The 20323-nt window shown below is 36.3% G+C and overlaps 5 protein-coding genes and 1 non-coding gene across 8 annotated transcripts; 2 read left to right on the top strand and 4 right to left on the bottom strand.

Annotated features, from left to right (window-relative positions):
• Positions 1–454: 454 nt before the first annotated feature.
• Positions 455–4155, bottom strand: LOC117793049 (dihydropyrimidinase-like). Its single transcript, XM_034633423.1, has 9 exons — positions 4013–4155; positions 3815–3955; positions 2904–2953; positions 2570–2844; positions 2359–2505; positions 1758–1981; positions 1460–1695; positions 798–1268; positions 455–735 (listed from the first exon to the last, which is right to left on the bottom strand). Exons 1-9 carry the CDS (start codon positions 4153–4155, stop codon positions 656–658), a joined length of 1767 nt encoding a protein of 588 aa, XP_034489314.1. The 3' UTR covers positions 455–655.
• On the bottom strand, positions 3273–3344 carry Trnap-ugg. The gene has a single exon. It is a non-coding gene; the product is annotated as a tRNA-Pro (tRNA).
• Positions 4156–5261: 1106 nt separating the features above from the next.
• LOC117793048 (beta-catenin-like protein 1) lies at positions 5262–7366 on the top strand. Of its 2 annotated transcripts, none has more exons than XM_034633422.1 (4): positions 5262–5353; positions 5422–6879; positions 6939–7134; positions 7191–7366. In XM_034633422.1, the coding sequence occupies exons 1-4, from the start codon at positions 5324–5326 to the stop codon at positions 7274–7276; spliced, it is 1770 nt and encodes a 589-aa protein (XP_034489313.1). In that variant the 5' UTR covers positions 5262–5323; the 3' UTR covers positions 7277–7366. The 2 variants fall into 2 exon arrangements, with proteins under 2 accessions (XP_034489313.1, XP_034489311.1); XM_034633420.1 differs by having other exon boundaries at positions 6936–7134.
• A 2-nt stretch (positions 7367–7368) lies between these two features.
• On the bottom strand, positions 7369–11688 carry LOC117793050 (succinate--CoA ligase [ADP-forming] subunit beta, mitochondrial). 2 transcript variants are annotated; one of them, XM_034633424.1, is made up of 9 exons: positions 11532–11688; positions 10890–10993; positions 9850–10002; positions 9628–9790; positions 9300–9564; positions 9142–9144; positions 8582–9006; positions 8356–8525; positions 7369–7600 (listed from the first exon to the last, which is right to left on the bottom strand). In XM_034633424.1, exons 1-9 carry the CDS (start codon positions 11598–11600, stop codon positions 7573–7575), a joined length of 1380 nt encoding a protein of 459 aa, XP_034489315.1. In that variant the 5' UTR covers positions 11601–11688; the 3' UTR covers positions 7369–7572. The 2 variants fall into 2 exon arrangements, with proteins under 2 accessions (XP_034489315.1, XP_034489316.1); XM_034633425.1 differs by lacking the exon at positions 9142–9144 and having other exon boundaries at positions 11532–11600.
• A 1551-nt stretch (positions 11689–13239) lies between these two features.
• Positions 13240–14912, top strand: LOC117791419. Its single transcript, XM_034631158.1, has 4 exons — positions 13240–13393; positions 13450–13596; positions 13654–14275; positions 14334–14912. The coding sequence occupies exons 1-4, from the start codon at positions 13253–13255 to the stop codon at positions 14579–14581; spliced, it is 1158 nt and encodes a 385-aa protein (XP_034487049.1). The 5' UTR covers positions 13240–13252; the 3' UTR covers positions 14582–14912.
• An 885-nt stretch (positions 14913–15797) lies between these two features.
• LOC117791418 (maternal effect protein oskar) lies at positions 15798–19736 on the bottom strand. The gene is made up of 5 exons (XM_034631157.1): positions 19177–19736; positions 18023–18416; positions 17207–17556; positions 16764–17145; positions 15798–16140 (listed from the first exon to the last, which is right to left on the bottom strand). Exons 1-5 carry the CDS (start codon positions 19703–19705, stop codon positions 16035–16037), a joined length of 1761 nt encoding a protein of 586 aa, XP_034487048.1. The 5' UTR covers positions 19706–19736; the 3' UTR covers positions 15798–16034.
• Between the last annotated feature and the right edge of the window lie 587 nt (positions 19737–20323).

Raw genomic sequence — 20323 nt, 5'->3', positions numbered from 1 at the left:
TTCAATTATTCGAAAATATAGACTTTTGTCTATATAATGGGAAGTTTCTTCTTGTTTCTCAATTGAACACTGAGAGAAGGGCAAACAATACAATTTTCATCAAATTATTGCCTTACGATATAGTTTATGATTTCATGACATTTCGGTGGATTTGATTTAAAGAGATTGATCTCTGCATAGAAAATTTACCTGGATTTTAATCAATTTTAAATTTACTAGGACAAATATGTGTATTATCAAAATTAATCATTAAGTTATTCGATTACTCAGATTCGCAAGGAACATACTTTGAAGCAGAATGTGAATCGAATAAAATTTAAGTAGAAATCTTAAATCCAACAAATGTTGTTTCCAAACCAAACAGTTTGAAACTGAATAAAGTCACTGATTGACTAAGTAAATGATTCACTCGGAATTCGTCTAAGTTTTAACAATAGAAAACACATTTCACAACTTTTGAAACTACGTTAATATAGAATTTCAACTAAATTAGTGCGATTAAACTATTTTTCACAACAAAATAATGACAAACATTAATAAAATTAAACAGTACATATTGTGGCTAATTGATGAGTATATAAATCCAAATGCAAATGAGCGCTGATTTTGGCTGAAATCGTCCGCTTTGTGCGACTTGCAGAGTCGATATTGCCATCTACCAAAATCCAGAAGACTTTCCGCCAGGAGGATTCTTAACTTTGATGCACGATCGTACACCTACAGTATCCAGTTCCTCTGTATAGAAGACAGTTTAATGATATAAAAAAGGGATTAGAACGGAGTTTCCATTAACTCACCGCTAATCGAGAAGGATGACTCCTGCATATCACGTTTGCCATCAACCCGACCACGGACTGAGGGTGTGCTGCAGATAGAACCCTCTGCCGGCATGGGTAAATTACCAGCGAGCATTGCAGAAATTGGCTCATGGACTGGGATCTGAATGTCTAATTCGGCAAATTTCTTGGCCATGCTGCCATTTTGATATTCCTCGTGCGGCTCTTCAGATGGTTGCACCTTTCCCTCGATAATATCATAGACGAAGGGCGGTCGCACGGCCATATTTATGAAACGTCCAAATCCTTCGGCGACACGCACAACACCATTCTCGGCACAGACTCGGCCACGCACCAATACATATTCAGGCACACCATGCACGGTCATACCCTCAAAAATATTATAATCGCAAGCATGATGATGGGTGTCCTTGGAAATGGTACGTGTGGCCTGTGGATTCCAGATAATGATGTCAGCATCCGAACCAACAGCTGAAAAGATTAAGGAACTTGTGTAATATATGTATATATTATACCCCGTATAATCTTAAACTCATAGCTTCAATTACATATGCCTTAACGTACTACTAAGTAGATTGCTACCATAGGAAGAATAATTAAGGATGTTAATTCCTCTTGATATAAATTTACACAATATTTTGCAATTCAAAATTTGAACGTACCAATTCTTCCTTTTTGTGGATAAATATTGAAGATTTTTGCAGCATTCGTGCTAGTTACGGCCACAAATCGACATGGATCAAGCAGACCCTGATGCACTCCCTTCTCCCACATCAGTGACATACGATCCTCAGCACCATTAACGCCATTTGGGATTTTCGTAAAGTCGTTGGAACCAATTTCCTTTTGATTCTTATTAAAGCTGCAATTATCGCTTCCTGTCACCTGCAGATCATCGCTGTTAAAGAAGTCGTAATTTAATCTTTGTTCAGAAACAGGCTGATTTAATATTGCGCATACTATGCCAAAGATTTCATCAGTTGTCTTGGTGTTTCTGGCGACATGCGAATAGGTGGACTAGTAATATAATAGATACGCTCCGATTTTCGCACACCGCTCAAGCTAAGGCCAATGGATCTGGCCAGAGTTTCGCCAAACACGCAGAATCCGCTGCGACGAGCACGTCCTAGAATTTCCGCAGAAGATTTGCTCGTAATACCAACGACATACAAAGGCGTCTTCATCTAAAAATTCATAATTTAACATGATTAAAATAAATACAACCTTTTTTGTGAATAAAATATTTGATGATCAACAGAGATATGGTTAGCTGAAGTTGTAATGCGTTAATGCTTTAAGTCAAATCAAAGGGCATGTTTTTTGGGCAACTTACTTTGCCAGAAGCTTGATCAGGAACTCTGATGTCTTCAAGAGATTGATCGATTTGCTCACAATTCAACACACTTCAAGCTAAGTTAATCGCTGTATCTCAGGACACATTTCGCATTCGTACACAATAATTATAATAAATTAAGAAAATATACTCGCATTTCTTAGACATCAACAAATAAATTTCCCAAAGTTACTTAAGCTTGCTTTTCTTATAAATATTTCAGTTTACCTGATGAGCTAGAGTGCAAGCTCGTTGTACGGCCTCAGCCTCGACTTCCTCCTGTCGGGAGAGCTCATGACCCTCGGGTCCACGAATACCCTCGGCTAACAATCGATTGGTATTCTTGGCAATAATATCACCATTCTCAGCATGCACCTAAAATTTAGAGAAGAAAAACTGTAAGTTAGTTGTACTTTACATGGTACAATTGTCATCTCACCATTGCAACACCATTGAGACTCCTAATTCGTTCGAAAACATCTAAGAGTTCCGCATCGTTCAACATATAGACGCCTTTATGGGACATATACATTTTAAGCGAATTGACGCCCAGTTCTTTGCAGAGTATTGCCATCTCATCAGATACAGACTTGGACCACCAAGTAATGCCCACATGGAGAGCATAATCACAGCAGACCTTCGGATCTGCCCAGCTGCGCCACTTATCATAGGCTTCAACCAGCGATTCATGTTTCTTTGGTAGAACACAATCAACTAATTTCAAAAGAAATATAATCTTAATAATATCCCAATGTTGATCTCAGGATACTCACTTATCATAGTCGTGCCTCCAGCTACTGCTGCTTTGGTTCCACGATAGAAGCTGTTAAGCAATCAATTAATATATTATATCTGACAATTTTAGGGGTATACTTTAAGGCTGCAAACTTCTGAAGTTTAAGAAAAGGTTCGAATCACTATTGAAAGTGTTGAATAAGATTTTTGTTCGCTTTTGGAAATATTTTGTTTTCGAAGAAAGGAGTAAAATAAACATAAAGATATCAAGTCAGACAAGGGAATGAAATTCTGAATTGAATTTTTATCTATTGTATAGGCAATAAAAACAAATTGTCAGAGTTGGAATAATTACTTTTTGGGAAGGCGGCAAAAAAAAAAATTAGAATGCAAAATAATTTGAAAACGGGCTCAACCGGGATTTGAACCCGGGACCTCTCGCACCCAAAGCGAGAATCATACCCCTAGACCATTGAGCCGCTCATGTCGTCCGTTATTTAAAACCGGTACTTAAGCTGTCTAAAAGCTAAATTGCGTTAAATACCATTAAAAAAGGGATATATCTCAATATGGTTATTTTCCGGTGGCGTGGCAAAAATTGAACAAAAACTTTATTTGGTCTCACGCCATTGGAGTCTGTGTGTCAAATTTGGTTACTCTAGCTCTCATAGTCACTGAGATGGACATGGCTTTTTCGACTCGGCTAATAATGCTGATCAAGAATATATATAATTTATAGGGTCGGAGAAGCCTCCTTCTCCCTGTTACATACATTTCAACAAACACATTATACACTTTACTTATTTTTTAAGGAACTGGCACAAAATAAAATAAAAAGTCTAATATTTTGAATACAATAATTAGAAAACTTTCAGTTTTAGTGCAAATACAATGAGGTTCGGTTTTTAAGCGGTTTGCAGCCTTATTTAATACTTATTAATTCACTTACTCATCAACGGCGACAGTGTCACCCAAAGGGCGTTGCATGCTTGTATGGGGGTCAATACCCCCCGGCATAATCATTTTCCCTGTTGCATCGATGGTGCGCACGCCTCCAGGTATTGTAATTTCGCTAGCAGGTCCAACAAATCTGTCAAAAGGATATAAAACTTGGATTCAAACACAAGAGAGATGTTTTCTTTTATACTTAATAATGCCATCCTCAATGTAAACGTCCGCCTTGAAGCTCTTATCGTGATTAACAACTTCCCCATTGCGAATATAAACGCGATTCTGGGCGCTCTGCAAGTGTATAGGCACTTTCTTAACGGGCTTCGGGCTCTCTGACATAGTTATACCGTTAGTTCTCTTTTTGAAAACTGTATTGAAGAAATAACTATATGGAATACACTGTAGTTTAGAATTTGAATTAATTTATCTAATATGTAAATTTGAAGAGCTTTTTTCATACATTGATTTTTTTTAATCTTGTAAATCCACAGCTATTAATGAACCGTTTAGTTGTAAAGACTTTTCCGTGTGCTTGAACTGTGTGTGGCCCGTCCCTAAAATCGTTTTAAAACAACCCTTAACCAGAGCTCAATAAAATCATCTCTTTATACCCTTTGCGCATGCAATAAAAGAGACGGGGTATGATAGACAAAAGCACTAACAATCAAACAACAAATTAAAAACTATCAAAGTATTGCTTTATTTGTGCTATTTTTCTCTGGGCAGTTATGAGATTTATATTTTGTAGCTTGTACCTATACTTTTTGTTAGTAATATAGACGTTTCTCTTCGTATTTTCTAAGTATTTATTTCGCGAATTTCGCATGAATACGGGCAAACTGTATCAAATGAAATAGCTAAAAGTAAAAGTATCGAAGCTTCGAAAGCTCTTGCTCCTTTCAATCTAAATGCAACTACTTATATTGATTCTAAGACTTAAGTATTTATTACCGTCTTTACAATACAATTTCGTATATCAATAGAATCAATAAGCTAAATGTGTCACTAAAAAATACTTGCCGTTGAGCAACAATCGATATTGTTTGATTTTATGCTACGATAATATGTTACCGATCTCAGTTCGCAATGATCACAATTTGATAACAGCGCGCAATTATAATTTTTTTAGTTTCTTAGCAATAGTTTGCCAAAAAATTAATAATTTAATGAAAATATTTAATTCGAAGTTGGATAAAATAAAAGTGAACTTTTTTATGAATTCTGGAGATTTGTTGTGCCTCAGGGGTAGAAGTTGTGTCACAAAGTTTAATTTAGTTAATCCAAAAAATTGACAAAGTTCTATCAAAAACTCAGCTTAAATTTTCAAAATTCTAGCTGCAAAATTAAGAAAATTTATAAAAAAAAAGATACTATTTTTTTAAATTACTATTTTTGACATTGTACCATTAATGATACGACCTGCCAGATCGTAAAATTTTGCTATGTGGCATCCTTTGGGCTTGGTGGCAACCTTTTGTTATAATACGATTGAAATTGTTGGTTGAATATGGATATTGGGGAACTGTTGGCATTTAAGGCAAGTATATAATAGGATACTACAATAATAGCACAACCCATGAACTATATCGTCATGCATACCCACAGCCGGAGCAGACACCAAAGCGACCGCATGAGGACGACGATGACTTCGCGCTGCCTGAGCCGGCGAGTAGTGATATTGGAAAACGGGGCGGCGGCGATGAAAAGTCAAAGCGAATGCGTCGCATTGCGGACGCCAAGGAAACGGCAAACTACAGAAAGTCACATGATGGCAATGCGGCAGGGTCGGGGTCGGGGTCAGTTGGCGCCAGTTCATTTGAGTTTGATCCTGAGCTAACGGAGGAGGAGCGTCTCAATATACTAAAATACGTTGAAAGTGAAGAAGCCGAAGGTGATGTTTTGGATGAGCAGGGTCTTAAGAAGCTGATACTTGTGTTTGAAAAGCGAAATCTAAAAAATCAAGAGATGCGGATCAAATTCTCGGATAATCCGGAGAAGTTCATGGACTCGGAACTCGATTTACACACGGTAATACAGGAGCTGAAAGCAGTGGCCACAGTGCCAGATCTTTATCCGCTGCTCGTCGAGCTGCACGGCCTGCACAGTCTGCTGGAGCTGTTGGCACATCAAAATACAGACATTGCAGTGGCCGTCGTTGATCTGCTGCAAGAAGTCACTGATGTGGATATTCTGGGTGAGAGCAGCGAGGGAGCTGAGGCGTTAATCGAGGCACTGCGCAAGGAGCAAATCTGTGCTTTGTTGGTTCAGAATCTTGAACGTCTTAACGAGCAGGTGAAAGAAGAATCCGATGGAGTGCACAATACGCTGGCCATTGTTGAGAATTTGACAGAGATTGATGGCGAATTTGTGCGCGAGGCGGCTACTCAAGGTCTGCTGGCATGGATATTGAAGCGTCTTAAGGGCAAATCACCCTTTGACCCAAACAAACTGTATTGCAGCGAGATACTGTCCATATTGATACAAACAGAGAACGAAAATCGCCTACTCCTTGGCACATTGGACGGCGTGGATGTGCTGCTACAACAGTTAGCTGTCTACAAGCGTCATGATCCGGCCAGCAACGAAGAACAGGAGTACATGTCCAACTTATTCAACTGCATGTGCTCCGCACTGATGGCACGAGAGAATCGCGATCGGTTTCTTAACGGCGAAGGATTACAGCTAATGAATCTGATGCTCAGAGAGAAGAAAATGTCGCGCAATGGATCTCTTAAAGTGCTCGATCATGCTATGGCTGGCCAGGATGGGCGCGAGAACTGCAATAAATTTGTAGAGATTCTCGGTCTGCGCACCATTTTCCCCTTGTTCATGAAGACGCCAAAGCGCAACAAGCAGCGTCTGCTCTCCGTGGACGAGCACGAGGAGCATGTGTGTTCCGTAATTGCATCCATGCTGCGCAATTGCAAAGGGACCCAACGCCAGCGTATGTTGGCCAAATTCACGGAGAACGATCACGAGAAGGTTGATCGTCTGCTGGAGCTGCATCTCAAGTATTTGGCCAAAGTGGAGGCCATTGACAGAGAAATTGACCAACAGCCTAAGGTAATCTTTAACTTGCATATGCATTTATCATTTATTAACTTATCAAATTTGCTTATCAGGATAGTGGCATCGATGAGGATGAAGAGGCGGAGAATAATTACATTAAACGATTGACTGGCGGTCTGTTTACGCTGCAGCGGATCGACTATATCCTGCTGGAGGTTAGCGCCACCACGGAGACGGTCAAGCAACGGGTGCTACAAATTCTAAATTTACGCAGCGCTTCAATGAAAACCATCAGAAGCATCATGCGTGGTAAGTGCTCAACAAATTCCAGCTTTAAGTCGTGGTAAAAATCTATCTAATTTCAGAGTACGCTGGAAACTTGGGAGACGGCGACACCGACTGGCGGGAACAGGAACAGACGCATATACTTTCTCTAGTCGATCGTTTCTAAAGCAGCTCCTTAACTCTCTCCCTACAATAACTAGCTACATACAAGCATATAGCTAAATAAATTAAAACGTCCATTGGCGAACCTTTGATCAATTTTGATTATTTCAAACTAAACTGGTTTATTTTTTGTAATTTTGATTGATATTGGAAAGATCAGGACTACGGTTATTGGCATTCAATCGTCAACTCTGCAAAATTTAAGGATTGCATTATTTTTCTTAACTCAAACTTGCATAAATCCAAAAATTTGTCGTTTTAGGTCTGGTTATTCTTCAATTTTCGGCTAGATCCACTTCCTTACTTTTTCTTTTTGCATTTGTCGTCCCTAGAGAATTATGAATTAATAAATGTATTTCGATTGAACATTATATGACCATACGTTTGCTATTCATAAAGCAACAGATGTTTTAACATTTTGAATGTCAAACGAATGATCTTAAAATGCAATTTTGTACAGAATGAAGCAACAAATAATAATGAAGCAACAAATAATAATGAAGCAATTTCTAAAATATGTACGTTGTATCAATAGGATTTTAATTTAAAGCAAACAGTTTAAATAGCATAATTACACGTTGTCTTACTACTTTTAAAGCAGCTTGCAGTTTCAATAAATTAAATGAGTTTTGCAAAAATCACATTGACGTTAGACCAGATTTTGTGTTTTAGGCTTTTGCTATTATTTATAAGTTTCGTGCTAATAACAATACATTTGTTTTTACGCTTACAATGTTGTACAGGTGCAAGAAACTCGCAACTCTTAGGATTATTCGAAAAATTAATATTATAGGTATGCTAGACTCTGGTTTGACCAACAAACACACATCAATAATAATGTTACTCCATCTTAAAGGTCGTTAAATTTTTGCAAAAAATGTTCAATTACTTGAAATCGATCAATACGAATATTTTTATATGTATTTCTAACTACGAAGCAATGAGTTGTAGTTGGAGTTTATGTAAATTGTATCTAATTTGTTGAGTAAATGTTTGTGTGTATTTTTGTTTGTGTTGTTCTCTCGTCTGTGTTCTACGTGGGCTCTATGGTTGACTTAGCCGTTTATTGAATTGTTGATCTACTTCTGGGCATCGGGAATTTCAAAGTTAACATCCATATTCATTTCACGAGCCAGCTTAACAATTTGTGCCAAGTGCACAGCCATATCAGCAGCCTTATCCAAATCATCGCGAGCCAAAATCTTCAAACCCGATGATCGAATCAAATCGCGGGCTTCCTTTACCTTGGTGCCCTGTAATCAAATAAATTTTAGTTGATGTTAAGGGTATCTAGATGGGCAAAACTCACCTGCAGACGCACAACAATGGGTAAGTTCAGATTTAGATCCTTGGCAGCAGCAATAATACCCTCGGCAATGACATCGCAGCGCATAATACCGCCAAAGATGTTAACTAATAAACACATGACTTTCTTGTCCGACGTAATGATCTTGAATGCCGCCTTGACTGCTTCAGCGGTGGCGCCACCTCCAACATCCAGGAAATTAGCCGGCTCACCACCGTACAATTTAATGATATCCATGGTAGCCATAGCCAGACCAGCACCATTCACCATGCAACCGATGGTACCATCCAGCGCAATATAATTCAAGTTGTACTTGGCAGCCTCAACCTCCTTGGGATCCTCCTGGGTCCAGTCCCGCATGCTAAACAGTTCCTTTTGGCGAAACTCGGCATTGTCGTCGAAACGCAGCTTGGCATCGAGGGCAAAGACTACAATTGACAGTAGATGCAGGTATTTAAAAAATAATTAATTGACTTACAATAAAAACTAATAGCTCTGCACTATTTAAATACAGAGTATTTAAGTATTATTAGTCACTTAAATGATTTGTGATTAGTACTTACAGCCTTTGAAGATCAATATTAATGGAGATTAGATGCAGCATTAGTTTGAAAGACACATAAATGAATACGAGTACAGTGAATCAAGGATTAGCGGAGATTAAATGAGGAGTTATTTAATTAGAAAAGATGATAGAAAGTTAGGGGAAAGTTCAACTTACAACCACTCATGGCATCTTCAGCATAGGGATTGATCTCAACCAATAGAGCATCCTTTTCGACAAACAACTTGTACATGTTAAGCAGCATTTGGACATGCTCATCAGCATTGTCGCTTAGTCCAACTTTTTCAATAATTTTGCAGGCCTGCTCCTTGGTGAGACCCTTGGCAATGTCAATGGGCTCGTATAGAATGGCGTCGGGATCCGATGCGGCGACTTCTTCAATGTCAACGCCACCCTCCTTTGATGCAATTAGCACTGGACCCTATCCATTTAAAGAGGCATATCATTTAATACTTTGCCTTACTAAAATATCTTCTGTACTTACATTGAACGCCCGCTCCATCATAACGGCAAAGTAGAATTCACGACGTGGGAATTTTCGCTCGGCAACCATTACCTTCTTGCAGATCCGGCCAGCTGCACCAGTTTGCTTGGTAATCAGCAGCTGGTCGATCATCTTGCTGGCAAAATCTCCGGCAGACTCCGGACTGTGCAACAAACAATGTTTTAAAACTATGTAAATAAATAGATTTTCAAACAAATTTACCTGAAGACGACACGGACACCGCCCTTGAGTCCATTCTTGAATGTACCCTTGCCGCGGCCACCGGCAAGAACTTGGGCTTTCAGCACCAGATTATCTGTCTTCAGCCTTTGGGCAATCTCAACGGCCTCCTTGCCATTCTTGGCAACGGCAAATCTGCAAAGAGAAGATTAGTCATCATTGAATTCGGGAAACATTTAAAGTCCATTTCGCTTTTATGACCCAGTGAACCCAAACCAAGAGTTAATTGATGATAACAAGGCAACGCGTCAGCATTTCTTATCAGTCTTACACACAATTCAAAGTCTCATTTGGAACAGCAGACGAGTCTGTGAATTTTTGTGTTACTTCAGGGTTATTTCGATGTTCTTCTATATAATTAAATAGATTTATCACTTGCATGCCATCCATTTTAATTACACTTTCTATGATTTTGGTGCAATTGCTTACTTTGAAATATTTATAAAGAAAATTTAATTCATTTGATTTTTTGAATATCTCGTTTTTGAACGTTATAAATGGGTGGAACATATATGCTTGCAGTGTTAAATATATATAATTTGCATCATTTTGACTGGATATTAAATTTTAATAATATCAACAAAATATTTTAGTTTAAAGTAATCAATTTTTCGTTAAGTAAAAAGGATTTTAATCAAAAATCACAAAATAGGCGGTAAGAGCCATTAAATGATTTAAGGAACATTTGAAAATGAAATCAAGTCACAAAAATTAAGTATATTATGTTTAAATATTATATTATATATAAATATTTATATTTTCGTTTTGTATTATACATATTTTAATTTTGTATGACTATATATTTAAATTTTTAATAGTAACTTGACTCTAGGAAATAGCCTTATCTTATCAGTGCTACCCATCAGCTGTCGGTTTGTTTACCAGAACTTGCAGCAGAATAATAATGCAAATCAATCTTGGATTTATTTATACAACTGTTTTTAATTGATAGAGAAACCAAACCCAAAGTCCAAGCTTTATTTGATCTTTGGACCGAAGGCTGTTTACTATATAGTACTTACTTGGGAGTTGAGATGTTGCCTTCGTTGAGGAGTGTGTACGATACATGTTCCTGTACATTAAGGTTTCTCACCTGCTGAAGACCAATGGGAGCATAGCTGAGGATCTGTGGGCAGCAACACAAAAAGTTTTAATTAACAAATGGTCACGAGATACGTTAATATAATTCAAAAAAAAAAAAAAAAATGACGCATAGCATACGTATGTACATATTATTTGTAGGTCATAAACACAAACAAGATTTGCAATCGAAAAATCGGTTAAAAGCGACGCGTCGCATAACGGCGTATCAAGATGATAATCAAATCGAATTCGCATAGATTCAGTTTTTAATTAGTGGGCTCGACAGTCGGCCGCAGCGACAGCAACAGTTGGCATTGGCCATTGATAAAAGAAACCCACATAGCGGCATTCAAGGTCTCATTTATTTTATCATCGCAGTTGCGTCACATACACACACACATGCATAATAAAACAAATTGATCGAAAAGACCGCCAGTCAGGTGGCTGCTCGCTTCTTGCCCTCTCATTTGAGCGAGAGCGAGAGCGTACCATTTATTCACCTTGTCATTTTGCAGCTTTTTGCAATTATGTAAATGTACCACGAATAGTTTGTGCATTTAAAAACGTTGCAGGACACTTACCTTTGCAACTGTTTTGGGTTTTACTGATTCGATGAGTGTACTACCAGTGCGTGCCAAAAAAGAAGCCATTTCGAACTGTAAATGTATCAAACTAATCTAAAATTTGTTGGCACTTGTTTCAACAGAAATAAATTTTAGTCACTCACTGCTTGTCAGTCAGCTAGATTCAGCAACAGCCAACTTAGCTTTTAGGCAAAGGCTGCCACCGTGCATAATTTCCCGATCTGGCAACTTGTCTCATTTTAATAAAATTGAAAATTGGAATTCTTCATAATATTTGAGGATAGAAGTTTTAAAATTTTTGCAGAGTTATTGGAATTCTTTAGAATTTTTTATATTTTTTTTTAGAATTAAATTTCTAACTTCTCTTCCCTTGGGGTGACGAACTTCAAACCTTCATAAAAATGTTCTTCTAAATTTTATCTAATTTCGAATTTAAAATTTTCATCAAAATATTAATTTAATTCAATGTTTGCAATATGAAACTTGCATTAAACTAAATTTAAATTTTCCAGTGTGGCCACACGCGACCAATAACACGTTCTAATACTGATTCAGTATTTTGTATTACCATCAGATATACCACAATTGTCTGGTATATTTTAGGTAGATAATTTAACGGCGTTACTCCTTATTGACAATTTGCTCCTCACTCAAAGCGCGCAGCTTAAATTTTTTTTGGCAATAATTGCCGAGATGCCGGTGCTAAGAAAGTTAGCTAGTATTTTATATATTTTGCATCGCAAAATTAGCTATTTTCGGAAGCTTTCGAATGATTCAGAATGCTTGCTCCAGTGCTGCCAGCTTGTTTTAATAGTCATGTAGCGACAACGAACGAGCTGGCAAGCTTGCCGCTCATTTTCATATTGTGATCAATTTCCAAGATGTATAAATATTAGCAATTTCTATAAATTTAAAGCTAGAATTTTTCAAATAAAATTTAAAATAGGTTCCATTTTAATGCTGCGCCGGCCTTATTTTTTACCGATTTTGATCAAATCGCTCGGATTAAGTAAAATTGAACTAATAAAGTGAAAGACGTGGCACCTGTAAAAAAAAAATTACAGTTAATTTTTACGTCTGGTATTCTTTAATTCGTAAAAGCTCATTTTTCATTTTAAACCTTTTTTTCAAAAAGATTTCTTTGCAAAAAGTTAAAGCCTGAAATTTTGACACAGCTGGCACTTAACATTTATTTAAGGAACCACATTTACAAAATTTAATTTATAATTAAAATTGATTAATTAAACGATCGCTTAAATTTTATTAAAAGTGCGCGCATGATTCGATAGTTTTGCTGCTGTATTGATATATCGCTGTTTCCACATCCCTAGTTATAGTATATGTATATCGATCTACACAAAATTCCGATAGCTCAATTTATTAGCGCCGAAATAGTAAATGAAAAAAAAAAATACACAGACAAGAACATTAATTAATTATTTTTTTCATTAGCTAAAGGAAGGATAAATATGATTAGCCCAATTGGCAAGCATCGTTCAGAGCAGCAACATCTGACACCCAATCTGGGGATGTATTTTGTTCCACAACCTCAGATGTTTCAATATCCAGCTATGGGTAGCTATGGTTTTGGATATTATCCGTATCAGCAGTGGTCACTTGATCCGAATAGCTTCCTGATAGCTTTACAAGTCGAGAGAAAAGAAAATCAAAGGCTTCGCTTTCAATTAAATAATTTACAGCGGAAGTTGGAGCGCGAAATGCAATTAAATTTAAATTGTCCATGTAAGCTACAAACTGCTGCTCAAATTGAGGAGTTGCTGCCTGAAAACAACAAGTTATTGGAGGAAAATGCTGAGAAAGACGAAGAAATTAAATGCTTAAAACTGGAAATGTCAAAGGTAATGCTTAAATAGCTCAATTTTTTTTTTGGTTTAATAATTTTGTAATCTTCAAGCTGAAAGATCAAGTGAGCAAACTCAAATGTGAACTGGAGAAGCGGGATGGAAACGTGAAAGCCTTAAAAGTTAATTATGAAAAGTTATTGGAGGAAGATGCTGAGAACAAAGAAGAAATTAAATGTTCAAAACTGCAAATGTCAAAGGTATCGCCTAAAAAGATCCATATTTTTAAAATTTTTAATATTTTTCTAATCTTCAAGCTTGAAGATGAACTAAGCAAACTCAAATGTGCACTTGGGGAGCGGGATGGAAACGTGAAAGCCTTAAATGTTCTCAATGAAATGCTTATGGCTGGCAATGAAAAGCGGGATGAAACTATTGTCCAGTACAAGAAGAAGCTACGGAAACTTATTGACACAAGTTTATCATCCGATAGTGATTCAGTATTTGGAACATCTTCTTCCGTCCCGGCTAGCGACAATGAATATAATACTCCATTGACTGGGACCGTTACACCCGAGCAGGAGAACTTGAGCAGCGACAATGAATCTAACGATCTTTCAACTAATCCTTTGACTGACACTTCGTTGTCACCAGTTGCAGCGGAGCAGGTGCAAATAGGCATCGAAACGTCCCTCCCGGTCAGTGACAATGAATCTAACGATCCTTCAATGGATCCTTTGACTGACAATTCGTTGGCAGTTGCAGCGGAGCAAGGACAATTTAGCAGCGAGACGTATCTCCCGGCAAGCGACAATGAATCTAACGATCCTTCAATTGATCCATTGACTGACAATTCGTTGGCAGTTGCAGCGGAGCAGGGACAATTGAACAGCAAGGCGTTGCAAGCATTAATTTCACTTGGAGCGGAGAATACTATGGGTAACTTAATCTCATGCCATCTATGACGTATATATTAATAAAATTTTATATTTTTAAGGCCCCTGGTTTTGTTTGCTGTGCGGCAAGGATGGGCATCCAATGAGAATACCGTCCTATTCAGAGTTCCATCGACATTTAATTAAAGTCCACGAAGAGGTCATTGATCCAGCTATGTGCGAGAAATGTGGATGGCGTTCCCACAATGATCGCGAGTTAGATTTTCACATGTTCGAAACTCATCAAATCCAATCCTACTTCTATTCATACTCAAAGAGTGCGATTCTAAAAATGTTAAAGAAATATTGACTTGGTTCAACACATTTTTAAATATTAATTAATTGATTAACAAAAACCTTAATTGAAAAATGGGATTTGGCTTAAGGTTATAATTATTATATATATTATATTAGTCCTTTGAACTTATGCAAATTAAGTGAATCATATAAGTTCTAGCCATATTAATACTGTTAAGATAAGAAAACTATTGCTTATGTTTGTTGAAGAAATATTATGTTAACCCTTTGCTCATTTAGAAATTAAGTGAACATTATGAGCAGACACGTGTTCCCATTTTTGTTTATTAATTATTATAATTAAAACTATTCAAATAAGATGAATAAAGTTTACATTTGAGAAATTAGTAATTGTTAATTTAGGCAGATACATTTTTGTAATTGTACTGAAATTTAAAAATCATATCAAATTATTTTTTGAAATAATTGATTTTAATTCATAACATTAAACTTTGATTAATCAAACACTATTCCGAACAAAAATAGATTTTTTTATATTTTTTCCCCATTTGTTTTTATTTTTTTGCATTTTTTTTTTTTATTTTACATTGCTTGTTATGGTTGGACATACAAAAAAAAAAATATTACATCATCACATACATTAAACATACATACAAGATAATAAATTAGTTTATAATTACAATAGTTTGGCCAAATGAGAAATATTTCTTTGAAAAAAGGCAATAATTTAAATTTAATATTTTATTACTTGTTTTCGTACACTGTAAAAAAACATGCTAGTGTGGCGCGCACTTGGAATTAGCCTGTTTAATATACAGTGTACAATTTGTATAAGCTTTAGGACGGAATCACGAAAATTGCACAATTGCTTCACTTAATTTTATGGCTTAAACACAAAAATTAAATCAGCCGCGGCGTTGATTTTTTGGAAGCGAATTGTTAAATGAAGCAAATACATTTTCATTAAGCCAAAATTACACATGTCTCAAATGTATATATATTCTGTGCACAGAGAAAGGCAGTTAATATACATGAGCATGGGCAAAGTTGGCCAGAAAAACGAAAGGAAAGAATACAGTTTATAACATTGCAATGCATTAGTTGCGATCGCATTTTTCATTAAGCTCTGTGCTCAAATCTCAATGAAAAATGACAGGGAAAATAAATTTGATAACTCAATTTTGGTTATGAATCGAATTTTAGACAGAGTTTTTGGGATAGCTGCAAAAACAGTGAACAAAAATTCGATGTACAACAAAAGAGAGTTATTTAAAGTGACAGAAGATGAACATAGAACATAAATTTAACACATTTATCACATTTAATTTCAAGAACTAAGGACTAACACATGACAAAACGAACATAAAACACATTAAAAATTAACATTTGAAATGAAATTTCCTTTAAAAACAGCATGCCGTCATTTGAATAATTGTAAAACTTTTGTACAAGCTTTATAACCGGTGCCAGATCGACTGACTCCACCCATTGTAACCCGATCAGCCTTAGTGATATTCCAAATTTTGTTCGATCATCTGCAGCACTCGCTGCCGTCCGATTTTGTTCCAGAATACATGTGGCTCTGGTGAGCCCGTCACACTACGTGGCCCGCTGGAAATATACATTTATATTGATAAATATACATTTATATTGATAAATATACGAATTCAAAATTTTTTTAAAGGAATAAAAAAGGAAACTAAAAAACAAAGAATTAAATTTAAGATTTTTCCAAAGTTTGGAAGACAAAAATACGAATCATAAATTAAGAATTTTAACTAAGAAAAATATTTAGAGTCAAAAACTGCGAAGACAAATGTTAGGAAAAAGCTAAAATTGGAAAAACAAATTGGAAAGACAAAAATTATTTGGATGCAATCATCCCGTAGTATTCAAAATTTTAAATTTAAATCTTAAACCTATTCAAATTAAGTAGAAGTAGACAACGTTTTTCTAATAGGAAAAGTTCAAAACCCAAAATTTTGGCTTTTCCTTTTTTTTTTTGTCTTCTAAATTTTTTTTATCCTAATTTTTGCTTTCCTTATTTTGGTCCTCCCAATTTTTGTACTCCTAATTTTGGAATCCTAATTTTGGATTCATAATTTTGGATTTCTGATTTTGTTTTCCTAATTTTTTCTTCCGAATTTTCGTATTCTGAGTAATATTTTTAGACAGTCGCATAGAAAATCAATAAATACATCTGTATGTCAACTAAAACATATCTGATCACTCACTTCTGGAAGCAATCGAAACGCACAACACCATTCTCATTAATCAGACACGAGTGTATATCAATGACTGTTAGGTGTCGTCCCTCGCTGCGTATAAACTTGTTGAATCGCAACACTTTGTCGCTTGTCTGCTGGTCGTGGCGTCTGTTGGCTAGCGGTGCCAACGTGGTCAGCACAGGCACGAATCTTCGGTTGTGCATCTCCTTGATTAGCTGACGGAAATCATGCTCGATTTGAACCAACGGCCTGCCCCGCATTATGTCAACGGAACCGATGTTAACAATGATTTGTGTCAACTCGGGTAGTTCAACATGTTGCAGACGTTGCCGTGCGGCATTTATGGTTTGGCCAGAGATGCACAAACCAGACTGTAGCACCCTCTCATCTATGGATTATGTCGAGATGTGAATATTTACGTATTTCGTTGCTGTCTGAGTTGGACTTACACTTTTTGAAACGGCATTTCAACTCCATGCGTGCCAAGTATAAGAAGAAATCATCGCCCATCAGCGGAAAATCCAATAGATATGCATCATAGTCTGAGTTGATGGTGAACATGGAGTCATGTTGGGATGGACATGACAATGTTGTTGGCGTTGGCGTGAATTCATGACGCCGCTTATGTGTATACTCTACAATCTGATGCTGTTCCAGCTGCTGATGCTCTGCCGGCGGAGGTGCTATCTGTAGCTGTGCAGGATCCGAACGAATAGAGTAGATGTTATTGTTGATGTTATTGTTGATGTTGTTGTTGTTGTTTTGAGCTGCCATCTGCGATAGCTGATACTGATTGTTGCTGCAAATATATAAAGTAGGGACAATAAATAATGGCTATTATTTTTTTTTAAAAACGATTCACACTAAAATTTTGTATTATTTTACAATCTCTGCATTTCCGCCATAATTATCAAATTTCTGAATTTTTACGTTTTTCTTCAATGACAATCATTAGTTTTGAGTTATTTAATAAAACTCAGACCATAATCAAAATTTTTGGTAAAAAAAAAAAATTTCAATAATGATTTTTATTTATTTCGTTCGTGTTAGACTTTTCACCAATATTATAGCATATCCTTGTAAAAGGACCGCCAATACTTTTGAGTTTTATTTTAAGCAAAAAAAATCATTTAAGAATAATCATAAAAAAATGTAAATATAATCATTACCAATAAATTTTTGTAATATAACTTATAATGATTACGGTCCCTGATATAAATAGATAAAGTGGGAAAGATGTGAGCAACACCTCCTCGTTAACTTACAGATGCTTCCAGTTGTCCTGATAGACACCAAAGGGTTCCATTGCAGCCGTGGCCAGGGACTGCACTGGAACCATCTTTACAGCTGGCGGTTTCTCGTTAATGTTCATATTGTTGTTCAGCTTTAGCGGATATCGACGCTTGTATTGGGACCGCCACAAACGTGGCGGTTCCTGTGCGTACATAATGTTGTTGTTGTTATTGTTGCTAACATTTTCACGCTGCCGCTGATTCAGTATCATTTCGTGCAGGTGTCGGGTATCTTCGGTTGGCTTGATGTTAAAGATGCGTTTGCCAGACTTGCAGCATTCCGCCGTAACATGCGGTATGGTAAGCAAAAAGTCTGTGATGTTGTCGTGAAGCGGAAATGCATTGCCCGTCAATTGTCGATATTCATCTATAAATAAAAAAAATTAGTTGAAATTAACTTTGAATAATTGCAAACGTGTTTTTTTTTAAAATAACGGAATCAGTCCAAAGCCTATCGATTTATTTATCGAAATCATTTGAAGCAGGGCTGTCACATTTGTACTAAAACTGGTACACTTCCTTGTCTTTGGTACATTGAATCTGTTTTATTCCAAGTTGTACACTTTTTGTAGTCTTAACGAATTTTAAATTTATGTGAATTGTAAGGGACGAAGTATTAAATTAAATTAAAGGTATTGTACCATAAAATTTGAGATAAGGTAATTATGTGAATTTGTAAATGAGAGCATTTCAAAAAATTGAAATGAATTCAATTATAATTTAACTATATATTGCTTAAGATTTAACGCAAGCGATCAATATGGAAGTTTTGTTGAATTGATTTTTTTCCCCCAAAATTAATTTAAAAAATATTTTATATTAAAGATAGTAAAATAAAATAATTTAAAAAAATTTTTAAACAAAAATTATACAAGAAATTTTTATTAAGTATATTAAGTGGCAGCCTTGATTGTAAGCATGATTGTCACTTAGAAAAAACACCCTGTACACATTTTGCAGGTTTTCTTTTTCGGTACCAACTTTCATATGCTTTATATAATAAACTGTACCGTTTTGAAAAGCACTACTCCCGACTCGGGAGTCCCGATTGATAAATGTACCTGTTTAGTTACAAATGTACCACACGTGTCAAGATTAGATTATTCCGATTATTATCGATCACTTACTTTTGATGCTCGATATCGTGATACCATTCTGGGCATGGGCGAGCAGTATGGCGCGTATCTCAACATCAATTTCAGGGTGCTCGTCGCGCACCCTAATGTATGTGTCTTCCATGATGGTCATGTCGGAGTTGATGGAATTTTTCGAGCTATATTTTGATATTAATGTCGATGAGAAAAGCGTGGCTACAATATGTAGCTGTTGCTCCTGCTCCTCCTCCTTCTGGCTGATAAGGTTCACAAGCTCTGCTCGACTCTCTGCTGCTGTTTGAGTTCCCGCCAAATTCTGGCGTGCTGTGAAAACCTTTTTGAATTTTTGCAAATACGTTACTTTCTCGCCCAATATAGAACAGTCCGCTCGCAAAAAGAACTTATAGAATTGTCCACTGACACGTTGCTTCGGTTGATGGTGATGTTTATGCAGCTGATGTCGCCACTGCTGGAAACACGTGGTTAGCTTTTTTTTTAATGCCGTCAGGCGGTCGGTGTAAGTGTTCGGCACGCTGTTAAAATCACTTCTGAATGTCGCCATCGCTATAACGAAAATGATATCGCCATTCCCTTACACATTTTTAAGTCTCCCCCATTCATCTATGCGTGTGTCTGTGCATTTTTGGAGACTTTTGTGTGCTTGTATTGGTTTTGGCATTGATCAATGCCATTTGGCGAGTGTAGGAAGTGGGAGTAAAAGTAAGTAACTGTAGTTAATCTGCACATGCGCTTTAATTTCGAACGTGTGTACATAGAAAGCATTGGGTGTGTCACTATTCGAAGTCAAATAATTCTGAAGGGAATATTTCATGGAATTAGTTTGTAGAAAATTAGTAGAAAATGATTTATTTTCACTCACTTTATTTTTCAAAAGAAACATTTATATTATATTTACACAAGTTTTAAAGTGAAATTCAAAGAAAAAATAAGCAAAAACATTTTAGAAAATAACAAACAGTGTGTATCTTTTCGTCAAAATAATTCCTTGACTTACTGTATGTGACAAGTACTATACATTTATTGAGTAAAAATAGTTGGAGTAAAACTAAATAACTGTAGTGCATCAGTTAACTATCACTAAGAAAATGTGTTCATAGAACTTGTTAGGGTGCTTCAATGTTTGCCATTACAATTTTAATATAAATATTTTAGAGAAAAA

This window comes from Drosophila innubila, assembly GCF_004354385.1.
Source record: "Drosophila innubila isolate TH190305 chromosome 3R unlocalized genomic scaffold, UK_Dinn_1.0 2_E_3R, whole genome shotgun sequence".
Taxonomy (NCBI): domain Eukaryota; kingdom Metazoa; phylum Arthropoda; class Insecta; order Diptera; family Drosophilidae; genus Drosophila; species Drosophila innubila.
The sequence above is the reverse complement of the archived record's forward strand: the minus strand, read 5'-3'. Positions and strand labels throughout refer to the sequence as shown.

Bases quoted from the DNA above. Each gene is read 5' to 3' on its own strand.
- LOC117793049 (XM_034633423.1), bottom strand. From the start codon at position 4,155: ATGTCAGAGAGCCCGAAGCCCGTTAAGAAAGTGCCTATACACTTGCAG. The intron at 2,506-2,569 runs GTGAGATGACAA...TCTAAATTTTAG, and splicing joins GTCTCAATGGTGTTGCAATG to GTGCATGCTGAGAATGGTGA. The intron at 1,982-2,358 runs GTAAACTGAAAT...ATGAATTTTTAG, and splicing joins CTTGCACTCTAGCTCATCAG to ATGAAGACGCCTTTGTATGT.
- LOC117793048 (XM_034633420.1), top strand. From the start codon at position 5,324: ATGGATATTGGGGAACTGTTGGCATTTAAG. The intron at 5,354-5,421 runs GCAAGTATATAA...GCATACCCACAG, and splicing joins GGGAACTGTTGGCATTTAAG to CCGGAGCAGACACCAAAGCG. The intron at 7,135-7,190 runs GTAAGTGCTCAA...ATCTAATTTCAG, and splicing joins CATCAGAAGCATCATGCGTG to AGTACGCTGGAAACTTGGGA.
- LOC117791418 (XM_034631157.1), bottom strand. From the start codon at position 19,705: ATGGCGACATTCAGAAGTGATTTTAACAGCGTGCCGAACACTTACACC. The intron at 18,417-19,176 runs GTAAGTGATCGA...TTTTATTTATAG, and splicing joins CACGATATCGAGCATCAAAA to ATGAATATCGACAATTGACG. The intron at 16,141-16,763 runs GTGAGTGATCAG...GTATATTTCCAG, and splicing joins CGTTTCGATTGCTTCCAGAA to CGGGCCACGTAGTGTGACGG.
- LOC117793050 (XM_034633424.1), bottom strand. From the start codon at position 11,600: ATGGCTTCTTTTTTGGCACGCACTGGTAGTACACTCATCGAATCAGTA. The intron at 10,003-10,889 runs GTAAGTACTATA...TTCTCTTTGCAG, and splicing joins GGCAACATCTCAACTCCCAA to ATTTGCCGTTGCCAAGAATG. The intron at 9,565-9,627 runs GTAAGTACAGAA...TTAAATGGATAG, and splicing joins TGATGGAGCGGGCGTTCAAT to GGTCCAGTGCTAATTGCATC.
- LOC117791419 (XM_034631158.1), top strand. From the start codon at position 13,253: ATGCAATTAAATTTAAATTGTCCATGTAAGCTACAAACTGCTGCTCAA. The intron at 13,394-13,449 runs GTAATGCTTAAA...GTAATCTTCAAG, and splicing joins TAAAACTGGAAATGTCAAAG to CTGAAAGATCAAGTGAGCAA. The intron at 14,276-14,333 runs GTAACTTAATCT...TATATTTTTAAG, and splicing joins TGGAGCGGAGAATACTATGG to GCCCCTGGTTTTGTTTGCTG.